The sequence below is a fragment of the Morus notabilis genome, unplaced genomic scaffold (genome assembly GCF_000414095.1).
Source record: "Morus notabilis unplaced genomic scaffold, ASM41409v2 Scaffold1168, whole genome shotgun sequence".
Classification (NCBI taxonomy): Eukaryota; Viridiplantae; Streptophyta; class Magnoliopsida; order Rosales; family Moraceae; genus Morus; species Morus notabilis.
The window spans coordinates 17610-33602 of NW_010368053.1; the positions used below are offsets into that span (position 1 = coordinate 17610).

At 31.9% G+C, this 15993-nt stretch overlaps 1 protein-coding gene across 1 annotated transcript; it reads left to right on the forward strand.

Moving 5' to 3' along the window:
* The first annotated feature begins 5025 nt into the window (after positions 1-5025).
* On the forward strand, positions 5026-7113 carry LOC21390108 (probable membrane-associated kinase regulator 2). The gene is made up of 2 exons (XM_024176216.1): positions 5026-6538; positions 6649-7113. The coding sequence occupies exons 1-2, from the start codon at positions 5308-5310 to the stop codon at positions 6720-6722; spliced, it is 1305 nt and encodes a 434-aa protein (XP_024031984.1). The 5' UTR covers positions 5026-5307; the 3' UTR covers positions 6723-7113.
* The last annotated feature ends 8880 nt before the right edge of the window (positions 7114-15993 follow it).

Consider the following 15993-nt stretch of genomic DNA (forward strand, 5'->3'; position numbering starts at 1 on the left):
TCCCTACACAAATATCACACAAACACTAATGTGTGGAACAATCATATTCTAAAATCATAGGTGGGACTGTCAATGCTTCTCCTTGACCCCTTTTTAGAAGGTAGGCCCTTAACTATTATCAATTTATCTGTGTTTCCAAACAAAGCCATGAGTGGTATGGCAAAGTTGTCATTATTTCATGTATAAATTGACTATAGCTAGTTTTCTATTTGTTTTTAAATGAAACAACGTTGTTTTTTTTTTTTTTTTTTTTAGAATCATATGTAAAACTTTGGATCAAAATAATTAATTTTCTTTTGGTATCATATTAAGTACTTGGACGTATAGAGAAGGGACTGATCTCCTTGTTATCCAAAACAAATGAGGGAAAAAGGAGAGGAAAGAATGACTGGGGCCAAACTTTATGGCTTATCCTTCAAAAAGAAAACGTCAAGTGGTGCCAAAAAAAAAAAAAAAAAAAGGCCAAAGGGCAAAGCTGTGATTATTACCATCATGATTTTGAGATTTTCTTTGTAGTTTTATGAAATTACCCGACATTTTCCTATATAAAAAAGACATGTATTGGAATTTTCTATAGATCACTTTGCGTTTTCATTAGCGGATTGTGCTCGTCAAACTCGTAACCAATGCAATTATTAAAAAGACATCATATACGAAGCGATATGGGAAAGAACAAGGGGAAACTTTTTTCGATTTATTACTTAAAAGGCGTGGCATACATTGTTCATTTAGCATGCTTGTTATTGAAACACTTTTTTTTTTTTTTCTTTTTGACTAAAGATACACATAAAATACCTTATGAATAATTTTCCCACATTATATTCTAATTAAATCAAGGTGAATTAATTATCTGTCACGAATAGTACTGCATGTTAAAATATTGTTTCCTATATATCTTTGCGATGCGGTAACTCTTATCATCTTTTATAGAACACAATCTAACACTATAAAAGAAGACAAACACGCCATCAAAACAACAATGAATTTATTTTTTTTATTTTTTTTTGGTGTTATTTTCTTCTTCCGAAATTCTTTCTCAAATCGTTTAATTTGTATTAACATAATGAGTGTTTTGTTATTAAATCCAGTCCCTTTTTTTCTCTCATTTTTATTAGGACGTCATTTAATTAACAGAATTGCAACGTGCCAATAACTCCTATCCACCGACCTCCAAAATTTCAAAGAACTGTTGAAAAAAATTCGTCCCACATTTATTTCCAAAATCTTATAATAACTTATATTTATGTCATTTCATAGGGCATGTTTGGCCCTATTAAAATGCTCTTAAAATTGTTCATCTAGTGCCCCACGTGAAAAGAGCTAAGAAACATTCTGAAAGTGAAACGACCACTTTGATAAAGTTTGGTTGTTTGGCTCGGAAGAAAATCGTGAAACTTCTGTTTTCTATTTTTCTTCTTTGATGAGAAAATCAACGAAGCTTATTAATGCTAAACAGATTATATATATGGAACCGCTAAGGAACAAAAGTCAGACATGCAGCCACAATTGTCAACTTATAGACCCTATCGTGTCTCAACAAAAATACGTTTACAGATCAAAGATTGCATGCAAATTTTATATCACTCTCAGTACCTTTGATATTAATACAAACGATGACACCTTCGACATTTTCAGAGTTTTATAGATCTGGTCCCACGTGTGATTAAATCACATTTATTTAAGATAATGGAGAAGTTGCGATGTCGCTTTTGTGGGACCCTTTATGAACAACAAGTCCTCTCGAAAATCTACGATCGTAGAATTCACGAGAATGGTCCACATATCGAACGGTTGCTATCCAAAGAGAAAATCATTTGGATTTGATGAAGGGCTCTTCCGTTTGAGTTCAGTGGGTCTTCATTTCTCATGTGTGGACCTTTTGTGAAGGTTGATGAACGGTCCAGATTGGGCGAAGCTGGCGTTGAACTTTGGGATTTTAGAGGTCAAAGCTTTATTTTATTATTATTTTTTGTTTAAATTGAGGAAGAAGCTCCGTGTTTTAGTAGGTCCCCCCCACAGGCCATAAAAGACCAACTTGCATGTGCGCCACGTGACACATATAAGGAAATTAGGCTAAAATAGAGGGGTTTTGGGTTTACTCAGTTTGGAGAGAGAGAGAGAGAGAGAGAGAGAGAGAGAGAGTACTGTGGTGCACTGTTACTTTTGTGTGCCAAAAGTAAATGTGGGGAGTGAATCAGTGGTCAGTCCCAATCACAGACCCAAAAGCCTATTGGCTTCAAAGCTGAGAAGATGAGGCTTTCTTTTTTACCCTTATTTTATTCCTCCTTTGCCTTTTCTCCTCTCTTCTAGGAAATTTCACTCCAAGACAGAAGACCTTGCTCGTTGTATCACGATTTAAATTTACAAAAATTTAAATTTAATTTTTTATCATAATATTTTATATTAGCCCGTTCAGTTCGTTAATTCGAGTTGAAATGTGATATTGTGTGAGAATTTTTTATTGTAATAAAAAAATTAAATGTGACTATTTATGAGAATTTTTTACTATAACAAAATTCGAATTAACGAAAATTACGGGGTTTGGTGCATTGCCATACTAAACTAAATTAAATATAGTTCTTGAAATTTGATTTTATCAAAATAATTATCAAATCCTGAAATTGGAAAGATATTTTTCAATGGAATTCTTTCTCTCCCAAAAAACTATCTTTCTTTTCTTGATTTTGAATTTTTTTTTTGTCCTACGTCACTTAGAATTCTTAACATTGATTTATTGGATATTTCATGAGAATCTCTTATGAGACGTTTAGTAGGAGGATTCATACCATAATTTGAATCATGATTTATGATTCGTTATAGTGTTTTTTCTCAAAAAAATACACGTAAATCAAAAATAATTCTAATCTATGAATCAAACGTCTCCTTAAATCAGAACGTGTGTTCAATCTTTGAGCGCTTTTTAGGTGTCTTAGGCATGTCTTTTGCTTGTAGGATTTAAAACTTCACATGAGGACAAAGATAAAAAAAAAATCAAGTGTGTAGTATTTGTTAGGAATCTTAAGCAGATTTTCACCCAACAATGTACTATATATATATTAAAAATACATAAGTAATTTAATAAGACGTCAATATTTAATTGAATAAACAACGAATCACACAAAAATATTTTTGTTACGTGGGAATAACATCTGTCATGATTAATGTTGTCAAAAGAGATTATTTAGGCCGACTTATGAGTTCTACGAAGAAAATAAGGGTCGGATTATGACATTATGTTGGTCCCCCAAGTCATAAAACCTTTCTAAATACATATTATAAGACCGCTGAGTATAACTTAGCAGTAACGGAGTATCTTTATAACATACTTAATAGGGATGGGTGATGTGCTATTCGTGTGATGGGTAGGATATGTTGTATGGTATTCGGCAAACATTCTTGTGATTTTTTTCCTTATTAGGATTAATAGTTGTGTTAGTCTCTTAATTTTGAGTATTGTGACATTTTAGTACCTAAATTTTTAATTTAAATGTATTAGTCACTGAACTTTTATTTGTTGACAGTTTTGATTCTTAACAGTAAAATTGACTGATGATTTCTGAAATTAGTGTAGACAATCATATCATTTTCGCATAATAGTAGAAAATTTTACATAAATAGCTAGTATGTGCAAAATATTACAATTTTTAATAGGTTTTAATAGTAATAACGAGAAAATTTTGCATATTACATAAATCTTTTTGTAAAATTTTAGATTATTATGCGATAAACACTTGTTTATTTTTTTGGTAAATTTTAAGAATTGTTCGTCGATTTTACTGTAATGACTAAAACAGTTAAAAAATGAAAGTTCAGATACTAAATATGCCTAAATTAAATATTTAAGACTCGTTTATTTCATATACTCAAACTCAAATTATTAATTCTGTTACAGTATTTTATTCTTATAAAAAATTTAAATTTCACACGTTATAATAAAAACAATATAATTTTATATATCTTTTAAATAGACCCTTAAAAATTAAAATATCACAACGTAGCTATTATCCTTTTAATAAAAGCAAAGTAAGAAAATATACCCAACTTACTATTGAGGTCAATCACACTCGTGAACGTGGACGAAAATTGGCTCTTAACTTGTCTTATTAGGGAGCACAACGCAATACGCAACTCCCAAACACACGAAATACAAACCCACCATCCAGTTCAAAAGAAGGTGCACGGCTATCGTACGTACTTCCTACCATTCAGTAGCAAATAGCAAGTAGTATTGGACTAATATTCGGACTGTTTAGTCGGTTAGATTCGAATTTTTACCTTAAATTAAAATATAATTTTATATGAGAATTTTTTATTATAATAAAAAAAATTTAGATATAATTATTTTTAAAATTTTTTTTATTCGAGTTTAAAATTTAAATTTTATTATAATAAAATTTTTTTAAAAATAATCACATTTAATTTTTTTACTACAGTAAAAATTTTTCACATAAAAATTACAATTCAATTTAAATTTAAAACTTAAATCAGCAAATTAAACAGATTATGAGAGTTTTTTATTATAGTAAAACTTATGGTTTGTTCTTTTCGAGTAAAACTCAAAAAAATTTTGAATTCAAGTTCATGTTCGTTTGTAAAATTTGAGTTTGAACTCGAGTTTGAGGCTAAAATCTTAGTTCAAATTTTTCCTTGAACTCAAGTTCTTAAACTCAAACTCAAGTTAATAAATATATTTTTTATATTCTTAAAAACGTCATAACTTTTTCATTTTAATTATGATTGAAATACTTTTTTTTATACGTTTACAATGAAGATGCGAATTAAACCTCACCTATATACCATATTAAAATTTTTCATTATTATTGAGTTTTTATTAAAATATTATATAAATTTAAATTTAAATTTTGGTTCACTCAAACACAAACTAAAATAAATTTTTAATTAAAATCACAACTCAAATATACACATTTAAATATAAACTCAAATTATAATTTAAATTTAACTCTCATAATTTAAAAATATAACCGAACAAACCCTTAAATTCTATTTCAAATCCATAAAATGAACCGGTCCGGCGTTCGTATTCCTCTCTCTCTCTATTCTCTGACGCGAGGACTGGTCTCACATGACTCTCTGCAACCCACGTATCCCACCACACCCAAAATAAGTTTTCTTTCCAAAATCAAACCCTCTCTCCTTCTTCCCCGGTTAAAGCTCTCGCCTTTAACCCTCTTCATATAAACACTGCCTTTTCCTCTCCTTCTTTAACCCATCTCTCTCTCTCTCTAGTCTCTCTCACTAAGCTTGTCTTAGTTTTTCTTCTTGTATTCTATACTGGCTCTCCCAACAATGGAAGCTTTCAGCCTGCTCAAATACTGGAGAGGCGGCAGCGGCGGCGGCGGCGACGGAGGAGTAGTCGGAGATCATAATATCGGCGTTTCTGCTTCTAAGAATTCGAAACCCATTACTTCTAACGGAGTCGCCGACGACGACAACAACGAAGAAAACGGCAACGACGACGACGGCCCCTTCTTCGATTTGGAGTTCTCTGTCAACGACGACGATGAAGAAGACGAAGACGGCGTAGAAGAACAAGTTGAAGAAGCCCAAAAATGCGACGAAGAAGAAGAGGAAGAAGATGAGGATGAGGAGAGCGAGTTCAAATTCACTCTCTCCTCCGGCTCCAGCAATAATGACCGTACGGACGGTACTGATAATATTCCAAACCTGTCTCTGTCTCCTTCCGACGATCTCTTCTTCAAGGGAAAGCTTGTTCCGATCGAGAGTTTTCCTTCTGATCAAGATCAACCAAACTCAAAGCCAGTAATGCAGTTTCCCGTTTCGCTTCTTAAATCGGCCACAAAGTTTCGTGTCTTCATGTTAGGGCTGAAGAAATCCAAGGCGAACAGTAGTGTTAGTACCTCCACCGAGAAACCAGAATCTGCAGCCACTGCCGGATCTTCTTCTAAAGAAGAGCAGCCGAAAAAGCGAAAGCAACAGCAAGCTGGGAAGTTCTTCACCGTCAAGTTCAAAGTCGAAGAAGTCCCGATTGTCTCTCTCTTCACCAGAGACAATAGTTCAAGAGTTTCTTCGAAGCAGAGCTCCGACAACGATTCTTCCTCCTCTTCCTCTTCGTCTTCGGACGAGAAACGTTTCGCCAAGGAAGTAATGCAGAGGTATTTGAAAATGGTGAAGCCTCTCTACGTTCGCGTCTCGCGGCGGTACGGCGAGAAGCTCAGATTATCCGGCCACCTCAGCCTCAAAGCCTCTCTTTCTAAATCTCCGTCGCGGGCGCCGGCGGATACGGCGGAGAAGAGTTCGGAGCCGGAGGTGGTTTCTGAAGCTCCGGCGAGCAGTAATGCGAAGAGCTTGAAGCAGGTAAACTTGCCGGCCGGACTCAGAGTGGTCCGCAAGCACTTGGGGAAGAGCCGGTCGGCTTCGGCAGCGGGGCCGGCGGCTGTTGCGGTGACGCCGCCGGAAACGGCGTCATCTAGGAGACGAGACGACTCGCTTTTGCAGCAGCAGGACGGTATTCAAAGCGCCATTTTGCATTGCAAGAGATCTTTCAACGCCATCAGAGGTAATTACTTAATTTATAATTATCAGTAATAATTATTAGTTATTTTCGCTAAGTTTTTATTTGATAACAAGATATATTATTATTTATTATTTTATTTTTATTTTTTGTAGATTCGGAGGCTTCTTTGTTGTCACGGTCTGTAAGCGATCCTTCAAGAAAATCATCAGAAGCGGCTAAAGTTTGATCAACGGTCGTGATTGGTTTTGTTTCTACATGGAAAAAGGGAAACTCATTTCTCAAAATCAGACCGAAAAGTGAAAAAAAAAAAGGGGAGATAATGAGTTTATTTTAAATATATGTTATGTATATTTATTTATAATTAGTCAATCTCTCCCTTATGTAAATTCAGATAAATCTTTCAAAAGGGTTGTTCAGTTATGATGACTAATGAGTAGCAATGAAGCTTCCCTATCTCTTTGCTGCCATTGTAAAGATCCACTTTTTATGTGAAAGTGAAAGAAGAAGAAGAAGAACCAGATCTCTGTGTCTATTACTTTGTAAAATCAGTAGTACCTTCGAATTATTCATGACAACCCAGAAATGTTATAATTTTCTACTCTCCCAATTATTATTATAACAATTATTACTATTTCTATTATTATTTGAGATATTTGTAGGCCAAAGATTAGATTTTTATCAAAACAATTAGGCCACATTAGACTGATTGATTGATTTCTTTGCATAAAACGTTAAACTCAGAAAATAGGTTTTAGCTTAATCCAAGTGGGTTAGATTTGTTTATTGGGTTAGGATTATGGGTGCCCGAGTCAAGGCTTAGAATTTGCTTTTTTTAAGTTGGTCAGAGAAAGAGGGAAAAGTTAAGACCAAAACAGTTAAAAAAGGATTTTTCTTTTTCTTAAAGGAGGAGAGAGAGAGAGAGAGAGAGAGAGAGGAGACAGGGGGAGTTAAAGACCCAAAAGAAAAGTCTGATTAGAGATGAGAGTGGGAATATTTGCACGCCTAAAACTCACACACACACACACACAAGCGCGCAAAGAGAGTCCAAAATATGAGTCCTGGTCATGAGGAGGTTTTTTTTTAATTTTATATAGTCCAATCAAAATCAGTCTTATAGTGGATATTGGAATTCGTGTACGTTTTGATTTTTGGTTTTTGGGTTTTGGTTTTTGAGTTTTGGGTTTTGGGTTGATGTTGTTGCAGCCAATTTGTATGGTTGTGCAAAATTAACATTTTAACGCAGGCGCAGGAGATTCAATTTGTCTGCTTGTGGCAGTGGCTTGGTCCTACAAAGCCGCTGCTCCATTTGTTTGCTCTGTGCCGCTCGCTGCCTGCTGCCCTGCTCGCCCTCTTGTCGTTTCTTGGTCAATTATCAGAATCTTTTAACACAGTTTCTTTCTTTCGCTGGAAAAGGTCAGAATCCCATACACATGGTAAAGAGTAATGCTACATCGCTCTTTCAATCATGCGTTTACTGTTTATTATCTCATTTTCTTTTAAAAATAATACGGCCGTTCATTTCTCACTGATTCGAGTTTAGAATTTGAGTTTTTTTACAGTAAAAAGCTCTTATAAGCAATCACATCTAACTTTTTTACTACAGTAAAAAGCTCTCACATGAAATCACATCTCAACTCGAATCAGCGAACTAAACGGACCATACATTATGTCAATTGAGTTTACTAGTTAAATAATAAATACAAATGTTTACATATTAAATAGTGAATACAAACGGTGACTGATAATAAACTACAACAATATACTTCAAAATTCGTAAGGGTTTAGTGTTGTTTTATAAAATTAACGTACTTGCGACTTTAAATGTTGTAAATGCAAAATAAACAGATATGTTTACGAAACAATATTGGTAAAGTGTATTAGACTCGAAAACGCACCATGAAACGAGCCTAAAACATCAGTATTTATCTACTCATAGAACTTTGTCAATGAAATACCTTGTGCCAAAATGACTACTCATTACTCGTCCCAACTTGTGTGCGATCTCGCCTAATTTTCTGAAAATGAGTAATCTTGGCAAAAGTTAAAAATATTAAGGTTTTGTTCATTTTACCGATTCGAGTTTAAAATTTGAGTTTTATTACAGTGAAAAGCTCTAAAAAACAGTCACATTTAATTTTTTTACTACAGTAAAAAAATTATCACATAAAATCACATTTCAACTCGAATTAAAAAATCGAATCAGTAAACTAAACAGGCCCTAAATTAACAGTGTGCACAAACCAAACATTGGTTGAACTAAAGTTGTGGGAACATATATAAAAATCTCAATGTTGTCACCTTCAGTGGATGGAACTGAGTTATATTTGTAACATTGAAATAACATCTCTTTGAAAGCTGTTATTATCAATCCGTCCCCACAATAGCTAAACTATTGCCTTCGTTATTTACGTTTGGTAAGTGAAATGAATTTGAACGCCGTAGCCTTTTCCCCAATTTAATAAAGAGAAGTTGGTTTTGTTCAGTAATGATGACGTATGTGCTACACTTGGGAGTAAATGAACAATTTGCAACTTTGTTCTCAATAAATGAAAATTCACGCGAATTGCACTGCTTTTTAGTATATGGTAGCGGGGAAAGAGATAAATACTTTTTAGAATTTGTGGATCTGAATTTTTATTTTTCAGTTTTAATTAAATATTATTTTTAATTAACTAACTATATTAATTAAAAAATAATTAATCAAGAGAAATTAATAAAAATTTCGACTCATACACTTTAAGAATAAATTTAATAATTTTCTCGGTATTATTTAAAGCAGGAGTAGCATGGCGCATTACAGGACTACAAATAATGCCAATTTATTATTGGTGAGGTAATACAATTGGCTCAGGAAGTACATCGTGATTTCTTCTTAAAAGCATACTCTAATCATCCTACATATGTTCATCTTGTCATTGGCTACTTAGAAAGTTAAAGATCAATAATGCGTTATATCTATTTGTTTATGACACAATTTTAAACCATCAAATAACAGAATGATATAAATTAACTGAGGAAGTACACCGTAATGTCTTCTTAAAAGCATACTTTAATTATCCTTCTTATGTTCATCTTGTTATTGTCTATTCAGAAAGAAATTACGGACTAAGAAAAATATGATAATTTAATAACTAGATGAAAATCTGAATTCTACCAATTTAAAAAGATGCCGTCTTGATAAATATATATATTTTTTTAAATGGTCATTTTCTTTTTGTAGAACAGTGAACACTTTCATTTTTTTCTCACCGAGTTTAACTTTTCCCCTTCCCTTTTCCTAGTTTGGCCTTTACTAGAGGATTCTCTAGGATTCCATATATCTGTCTTATTTTGTTATATAAAACTAGATGCTTACAAGGTAATAAGTCCAATTCCACCGAATGAATAGTTTAATGCAAAACAGAAATATCACATCTTCCAAGGATAAAATTTTCATAAAACTCATTTGTTGGAACATCATTTGACATTTTCTTTCCCTAGTAGTCACCGTCTACTTCACATGTGAATTAGTAAATTTGTTATATTCTATGTGTGTGTTAACATACCGCGTGTCCCAGATTTATGCAAGTTTCGCCACATGGCTATTTTTAGTCTCATTTAACTGCCACTTAGTTATTTGGTTTGGATTTTGATAAATAAGGATATATTACATTATAAATATGTTTTTTTTTCCTTTTAAATCGGCCGGCTTCCTTCACAACTTTACATGGTGCTTGTTTATTCTTTTATAAACACAACATTATGAGATTTAAATGGAATCGTGAACCACAAAATCACAAATGATAACCTTTGTTTCTTTCTACGGTTCCCCTCTGTTTTAGTTTATAAAAGAGTTAATATTAAAAATAAAAAACAATAAAAGAGAAAAAATAAATATGGAGAAGTAGTTTTAATCTCTTTTCATTATGTGTTTCCATTCTTATGAAGGCTCTTTACTGACAACACACATTGTTCTTTTATAATTTAAAATTGATATTTAAACAGAATTTTTGAATTTTATTTTTTATATTGCATAACGTGTGAATAAATTTGACTTGCAATAGAATATTAAGTATTAGTTGCACTCTTCCATTCTAAGCCATGTGATTTTATTTTATATTTTTGTAACACCATCAAAGCGAATATGGACTTTAAATAATGGAAATATAGACCCCGTAATTACATAATCACTACAAGAAAAAGCCTGGAATTTGGGAGTAAATACTCATTTAAAGAGATTAAATTACCAAGAAAAGATGATATAAGGAATGACATTATTACATCGAGAATTTAAAGACATGAACAGAAACACTTACTTTTGACATCTTTGATCTTTTAAGAAAAATGAAGTTTGAATTGTTGAACCATATTCATGTACATTTGATTTGAACCAATTTTCATATCTCGATAAAAACATCATCCGCTGAAAGAGAGATCCTTTGCAGTTACTTTCGAGTATATCCTCTGTATTTACCGGCACTTTCAGACATGTCCATAAAAAGTTAGAACTAGGAAGTGGTTTGGTAATGCAAAATGCTCAAGCCACCAAATCTTCATCCAGCTATCTTTACAGGATCTTTCTCTCTGGTAAGACATTACCGGTTTCTAATCGTCAAATTTAGTTAAAATCACATTAAATTAAAAAGATATGCAGTTTAGACATTTTTCAATACAAATCTGAATACTAAAAGTAGAGAATTGCCGGTGATTTATTTTTTCTGATTCTACTGAAAAAACTCTCGATCTTTGCGTATTTATTTTAAAGGGACAATACTCTGTAAAAAGAGGTTGCATGTTTGAAGAGTGGTTTTGCATATTTCCCATAAGAAGAAACTCGCTCAATTCATGCACCATAGGAGTTGAGAAATGGTGACATTCGGATACACAGAACAAAAGGAAGTGAAAAGTGACTAGTTTTGGATTTCTAAATAGTGGGATAATACATGTATGTGCAAACGACTGAGTAGATATTAGCAGAATTTTTGTAACCAAGGATGATTTGGAGAATTGGCTCTCGTTTCTGTGTTGATTTACCTTCCTCCATTCCAATTCCATTACTAAAATCACGTTCAAGTCACAAATACACAAATGCATGCTAGGAATACAATTATTAATTAATAGAGAAGTAGGAGCTTAACTCATGTAGAGGTCTCTAACTACGAGATAATCCTAGATTTATGTACACGTGGTCCCAATGATCCAACTTCCTTTTGACTAAGAAGATCATAAATTAGCAAATTTCTCTTTTTTCTGGTAGCTCAATTATGGGGTCAATAAAGTTCATAATTATTGCCAAATGAAAGCTTAAGCTAAATAAAAAATAGCAAAGTATAGGAGCCTAAAGACAAAAATGTTAAGTAGGATGAGTCATTCTCTCACACATGAATAATGACATTAGTGGCACCTGGAAATGCACTCTATTTTATACAGAACTAAAAATTAAGCAAAACTGAAAAAAGGGTGTGAAGATTTTATTGCGATTTTTGCTATGAGTTCACTTTCAAGCAAAAAAAAAAAAAAAAAAAAAAGATGGGCTATGAGTCTAGAGATTAGAGGCTCTTGTAGTGGTTACTTTTAACGAAATTGTGCTTGTATTTATGCTTACGAGGCATAGTGCATTGGACTTTCTGTCTAAAGTGCTGCTATTTTCTAATGTGTTTACATCTTAATCGCAATGGTAAAGAGAGAAAGAAGAAAAAGAAAAATAAAGTTGTCTAAAAGAAAAGAGAGAAAATAAAAAATAAAAACCCAAGTCACGGGTTAATTGATTATGCCCAGGCCCATTTAAATTGGTGACTAGTGGACTGCAGTCTGCAGGCTGCACTAGGCAACCTTTACCCGTGTCTATTCTCTTATGTTTGAACTCCAATAGTATTTTCTTTTTGTCATTTTATGTAATATTGTCTCTCTTTCTTTTCTGTCTCAATAAACATATTGGGAAATAGTAGAAAATAGGTTAATATAAAAAATTTAAAAAAAGTATATAAGTTAATTTTTAGTTATAGAAATTAATAAGTCATAATTTGTTAAGTTATGGTTCATAATTAGATAAATTATGAATAAATTTATCAAGTTATGGTTCATAACCGGACAAATTATGGACAAAAATCGTGAATTATGGACAATAACTTGTCAAGTTATGGTTCATAACCAGACAAGTTATGGACGAAAACAGTAATTTGGCATATTTATTAACTTATGTAAACTATTGACCTATTAATTTTAATTCATCTCAAGTCTTGACATATTTTCCTCTTTCTCCCAAATATATATAATGTATAAGAACTTCTATTAGTAGTGTACACTTTTAATCATTAAAATTGATTAAAATTACACCAAAATAAAAAATATTTAAAACAAATAATTTCTTATATAGATTTTATAGTTGAAAAATAAAAACGTGCAGTTTGTTTTTTCAATTTCTATAGTAGAAATCTTCATATTCCTTTTCGTTTTTTCTTCACATGAATTATGTAGAGGGTGTTTAGGAAATGTATTTAAACTCTTGATTTTAATTTTATTATAGTGTTTTTTATCTCATAAAAAATTTGAGTTTAAAAATTATTTCTCACACAAAATTCGCGCTAAATGAATTAGAATTACTGATTTAAACGCGTGAACCAAACAGACCCGTAACGTTACGTGATTTGGTTAATTGTTTGAATTCAGTTATATTTTTATAAAGCAAATGGAATTGCTATCCAAGTCGGGCATTCTTTTTGTATAGGAAGTTGGACTATCTATTCTAAATCAATCATGCATTGCAATAAGAGAAACAAAACAACACTCACTTTTTGTCACCAACACTATCCCAGGATTTCTGCTGATAAAGTGTCCCTCTCTTTTGGACACGGTCTCTGAAACTTTTAATACAAGAAATTACGTTACCATACGTTATATATAATTATAGTAATTTGATTCCGTCCAGCCGGATGGACAGTTCAGCCCTTCTTACATGGCAAATGATTAAAAATTTGGTGGGCTGTTAGGGTGCATAACTGATGGGTGTAATTGAATGTTAATGAGTTTTTAATTATTTTTTTAAAGTTTGCAACCGGTTGTAACAAGTTGGCATGGTTATTTGACTTGGTAGTGTTGTAAAATTGTATTGTTTTGAGGGGCAAGTAGGTAATTTTCCATATGTTTGGTCCACTTAAGTTACTGTATTTTTGGTACGGATGGATTTAATCAAACAACGATGCAACTTTTAATATAAAGAACGTAACAATGCTTCAATTTCAACGTGACTTTTTGCACTGCAACTGTTCAATTACAACGTAACTTTCTCCACTTTTAATATTCATGAAGAACATTTTTAAAACTTACAGATTAAATAAACTGCACCATATGCATCTCAATTACGTATGATATATGAAGAAATAATTCAAATAAAACGTATATTGTCCAAAATAAAATGAAGCGTTTTGAGATTTTTTTTCCCAAAAAATAGCACAAGAGAAGGAATTCTTTTTTGTATTTTTTTAAAAAAAAAAATAATGCAACGAGATTCTTATAATTTTTTTTTAGAGTAACATCTCTAATCCCAAAACTAATATGATGAACGGTATATTTAGGCAAGAAACTAATATGATGAACGGTATGTTTGGGCAAGATTCCAATCGATACTGATAGAATGTTTCACAACAATTGCTTTCCATCGAGTTAATAACAGGGTAGTTCACTTTTTCATCATCATATTTCCTGTATTTGTATTGACTTCTCAGTGTTATTTCTTTCTGGCTTGTTGAGGAATGGTTTGTGAATCCTGTTTTGTTCGCTGATTCGAGTTTTTAATTCGAGTTGAGATGTGATTTTATGTGAGAGTTTTTTACTGTAGTAAAAAAGTTAGATGTGACTACTTCTGAGAACTTTTTACTGTAATAAAATTCGAATTCTAAACTCGAATCGGTGAAATGAACATGGCCTTAAATTATCGGGATTGATGCAATACCAACACTCTTACCCTTCTAGGTTTTTTTAAGACATGTTTGCTTGTTACGTGCCTATAACCCTTACACTATCTGTATCTTTGTCTTATAACTTTCGTATTTTTAATTGTTCAAAATATTAAATATGTTCTAATAAAATTAAATTTTAAACTCATATTACATTTTAAAAGGGTGACTATATAAAATACCTTCGCATTGTATGTATTAGGTACCAATTTTTTGTTACAATTTTAATGAAAGGATTATTTTTGTTAAATTTCTTTTTTTAGAGGGAACATAGATGTTATGTTTCTCGTTTTTTTTAAAGGAATGAATGTTATGTTTCAAACTGAGAGGGTAAAGTGTTACACCGGTTATTGTTCGGAGGGATATTTTGTAATTAACTCTTAGAAAATGGAGCCTAATACAGAGAGTCAAACGAAAAATTTTTGACCTAAATTTACCTATTTACATATATAAAATAAGATCAGATTTAGAATAAATAGGATTTTCTGTTAAATAAAAACTATGTGCTATCTATTTATAACTTATAATTTATAATGCTTAAAATAAGAATAATATAGGGTAACATAGAGACTTATTGTTGGTAGAAGACGTCTAATTTCTACCAATTCCCCATAAAGTTTAAAGGCCCGTTTGGATTGGCTTAAAAAAAATTACTTTTAATTTATTTAATTTAAAAGTCACTTTTGAATCTGTTTAGATAATCAATCTTAAAGTGTTTTTGATTTTTTTTAAGTACTTTTAGAACACGCTATCTCCTTATTGCTTATAAAAAAAGTGCTTATGAAAAAGTTTTTTTATTTACATTTTTAATCTTTTATTTGTGAACAACAAATTAAATATTTAATTCATATCCTTTTATTACATTACTTTTTATAACAAGAAGTATTTTTGACTTTTTTTCTAAATAAATTTAAAAACTCTTCTTAAATATAAACATATTTTTTCAGACACTATCTAAATACTAATTAAAAAGCTCTAACTTATATTTTTTTTACTACTTAAAAACACAAACTATCTCAAACAGACATTTACTTTGCTCTACTTAAGAGAGAAATAGTTCATCTTGGACCGACTTGTCGTCTTTTTCCCATCATTAAGTGGGATGTTAACCGGAGATGGGTTGTAAAACGCGACTTGTAGAAAAAGCAAGCCCTTGGGTGAATCATAACCTTCGGATAGAATCTAATGGTGTGTTTGGTAAGGGGATTCGTACCCTGATTCGAATCATGATTCTAATCCAAGAACCAAACGTCTCCATAATGGCTGAGAATAGCTGGCTGGATGGTTCATCCGGCTTAATACAATCACTACCTGATAATTATTTTTCCATTTTTTGTTTTCTTTTGTTGCTTTGTCTTTCTTACCTCCCTCTAATACAACTCCACTAAAAGATATTTTGATTTGGTGGCATATCATAGTCATAGCTCATCACCCAAAATATGCTGGTCTTTATTTCTCAAATTTTTGTGGTTTTTATTTCTTTTTGGGTTCGATTGAGAGTGAATGTATGATGAAATGAAGAGTTGGTAAAATATTTTTTTTCTTTTCTTGGAAATCATGTGA